At 44.6% G+C, this 3,589-nt stretch overlaps 1 protein-coding gene across 1 annotated transcript; it reads right to left on the reverse strand.

The window, feature by feature from the left end:
* Window positions 1-2,644: 2,644 nt before the first annotated feature.
* Window positions 2,645-3,589, reverse strand: LOC107480310 (uncharacterized). Its single transcript, XM_016100440.2, has one exon. It carries the CDS (start codon window positions 3,587-3,589, stop codon window positions 2,645-2,647), a length of 945 nt encoding a protein of 314 aa, XP_015955926.2.

Consider the following 3,589-nt stretch of genomic DNA (forward strand, 5'->3'; position numbering starts at 1 on the left):
TAGCAGCAACTAAATCAGATATTAATGCTGGAAATGGAAAATTTTCCCGGTCATGGATTTGACCCATCGCTTGCTTGACAAGAAGCGGAATGTTCACCGGTCTCCCCGTTAGAACACACCAAACAAGCAAAGCGAGATCCGCCGTGATGGATGACTTGTGGGTGCTAGGTAGGACATAGTGAGATAGGATCTGGGCCCAAGCCCTAGCTTCTACAGTGAGGAAACGTGCGTCAATGCACTTGGGTCGCATCCGGAGTTGACCATGGGTCCAAAAAGCTTCTGGTTCAGCAATGACTTAGAGGATCAAGTCCTAGTCAAATCCAGATTTTTCTCGCTGATGTAAGACCTCTTGGTAGCCATCCATGTCACTTGGTACTGGTAAGACATTAAGCACTTGCTGAATAGCCTCTTCTGACACTAAGATTTGCTTTCGGCGCACGTATAACTGATTGAAGAGAGGAGAGATGTTAGTTAGTGTAGAACTCTACCACCCATAAGAGGTTGACCTCTTGTGGTTTTCTCAGAAGAAACTCTCATCCTCGCTGTTCAATGTGGGGCAGAATACAAGGAGTAACTTTATCCGACGGAGCGAGTAGATGCTCAGCATGATAGTTCCTCTCAACCATGAAGGGGAACATAAGTTCACAGAAGCGATTGGGGAACCTTGAAGAATCTTTTGCCGGTTTGCTCTTTTCATTTTCATCAATAGGTGCGGGTGCCTTCGCCTTCTTAGATAGAGGTTTGGCTCCTAGTGAAGAGTGCGCCTTAGAGCGTGACTTTGGAGGTGCTCTCTTTGCGGCTGGTTTCCTCGAAGCTTTCCCCATGCCTTTCTTGGTGGCCATCCTGAAAAGGAGGGGAAAGAAGGAAAATGTTAAACCCAAAGGATTAACTTAACATTCATGCAAGTGAGAAGTGTCCCCAAAAGAAATAGTGCAACAAAGTAGTCATAGAAGTATGGGTCACAACACTTGGCATGGGATGCAAGAGGAAGTAAAGCATGCGATATGGCATGAGAGGAATGATCTCAAGCATCCAAAACAAAGAGCAAGTCATTTTCAATGAGTATCTAATTAGCAAGTAATAAGCAAAATGTGTTCAATGCACTTAGAAGAGAGAAAGTGAATGAGGAGGAAGCACCAAATTGAAGATATATGACTAGAATAAACCAAGATGGCATATGTTTATTTCCTCGAACACTTGGTGTGCATTTAACAAGCAATGAGCAATTATGCTATACTCAACCAATTAGAAGCTCAAAATGAAGTATTAATCATCACACAACATCATCCATTCACAAAAATAATGAAAAATAATCAAGAAGATCCATCAAAGTAATCAAAGTTCGAGTTCAACATCCATGGGAGAAACAAAAGAAGAAAAAGTAAACAAGCAAAAAGCAAGTGGTATAATCAAGTAACTAAAAGAGAAAATAAGTAAATAACAAGAAAAATCTAACTAGAAAAAAAAAAGAAGTGATGCAAAGAAAGTAATAGATGAGAAATGGAGGAAGTAGAACCTTGAGAAATGTAAAAGAACAAGGTAAATGTTCTTTTTGAAGATGAGAAAGAAAGGGAAAAGATGTAGTGCCACCAGAAGAGGTGGTGGTCGTCGGCGAGTAGCCGGAGACAGTGGTGGTGGAGTATGGAAGAGAAGAGGTGAGAAGAGAAGAGAAGGGATAGAAGAAGAAGAACAAAGAAATAAGAAAGGGGGTGAGAGAAACAGAGCGCGCAGCTTTAAAACGGGTTCGCGCGACCGAGGCGCGCACGCACAGTGCGCTGGCGCGTCAGTGAAAGTTGAGCGAGGGACGCGAGTGCGTCATTAGCGCGCTCGCACGAATATAGCTGTGCCTCTGGCACAGAACTGGCACAAAGCCGGCATAAGTCTCGGTTTTTTTATACCAGAGTTGGCATGCAGCACAGGCGCGCTGATGCGTGCTTGATGGGGGTTGGATACCGGCGCGGACGCGCGCAGTGCGCGGATGCGTCAGTGCGGGCACAGGCTAGGCACAAAAATTGCACAAGCATGGCACAACTCTCAGTTTCTTTGTACCGGGAAGTGCACAGTACACCATCGGCGCGTGCGCGCACAATGCGCTTGCGCGTCGATGGCCAAGTTGCAAGTGGGGCGCGCTGGCAGCATGTACGCTGGCGCGTGGGAGGTGGCATGAAGTGGACATAAAGTGGGCACAAGGTGGGCATAACTCTCGGATTTTCGGCCCATGAGTAAGAATGCACCACCGGCGCGCGCGTGCACAGTGCACTCGCGCGCGGATGCCCCTTTTTTCCTTCTCTCTCTCTCTTTTTTTTATTTAAGCATAAGAAGAGCTATTCTAACATATTCTTGGTAGGTGTTCAAGATAGTAGGCAAGAGAACACTTCACAAATTCATGCACCATTCAAAATATAGCATTCTCTCCACTTTAACAATTCTTCCATACCAAAATAATGAAATCTATCTAAACATCCTAGTTACCTAACAAGATCAACAACTAGAATTCCTAAGCAGTCAACAACATCAAGAAATCACAAAATCCACAAGAATCTAAACTAAAAGCATAATGGTATATACAAGGAAGATCTTACTACGGTGGGTGCCTCCCACCAAGCACTTTTCTTTAACGTCCTTAAGTAGGACGGTCAGTTGCTCAAACTTCTCCTTCTCTAGGTGAATCCTCCAATAGGAACACCTCTAACTCTTTTAGGAGCTTGTACCCATGGTACTTCTTCACTCTATGTCCATTCACCTTGAAAGTTGCTTCACTTTTAGGATCAAACAACTCCACCACTCCATAGGGCTTTATCTCCTTCACCTTGAAAGGTCCTTCCCATCTAGAGCGGAGCTTGCCAAGTATGAAATAAAGTCTCAAATTGTAGAGGAGAACCTCATCACCTTCTTGGAAGTCCTTCCGAATGTAATTGTCATAGAATGCTTTAGTCTTTTCTTTGTAAATCCGGGCATTCTCACACGCTTTGTTCCTCAAACGCTCGAGCTCCTCTAGCTGTAATTTTCTGGCTACTCCGGCTTGGGTCAAATCCATGTTGCATCGCTTTACTGCCCAATAGGCTCTGTGCTCAATTTCCACCAAAAGGTGGCATGCCTTACCATAGACGATCCGGAAGGGACTCATCCCCAACTGAGTCTTGTAGGCCGTTCTATACGCCCATAGTGCATCTCCTAACCGGATGCTCCAATCCTTCCTTTGCGAATTGACTACTTTCTCCAAGATTCTCTTAATCTCACGGTTGGACACTTCTGCTTGTCCGTTGGTTTGCGAATGATAAGCAGTGGCAACCTTATGCACCACTCCATAGCGCTTGAGCAGTGCCTCTACTTTCCTGTTACAAAAGTAGGATCCTTGGTCGCTCACAATTGCTCGTGGTGACCCATAACAGCATACAATGTTATTCCTAATAAAAGAAATGACGGTATTGGTGTCGTCAAGGCGAGTAGGTATTGCTTCTACCCACTTTGACACATAGATAACCGCTAACAAAATATATAGATACCCACTGGAGTTGGGAAATGGTCCCATAAAGTCAATGCCCCATACATCAAATATCTCACAGAAACACATAGGTTGTTGAGGCAT

Source organism: Arachis duranensis, chromosome 2 (assembly GCF_000817695.3).
Source record: "Arachis duranensis cultivar V14167 chromosome 2, aradu.V14167.gnm2.J7QH, whole genome shotgun sequence".
Lineage (NCBI taxonomy): Eukaryota > Viridiplantae > Streptophyta > Magnoliopsida > Fabales > Fabaceae > Arachis > Arachis duranensis.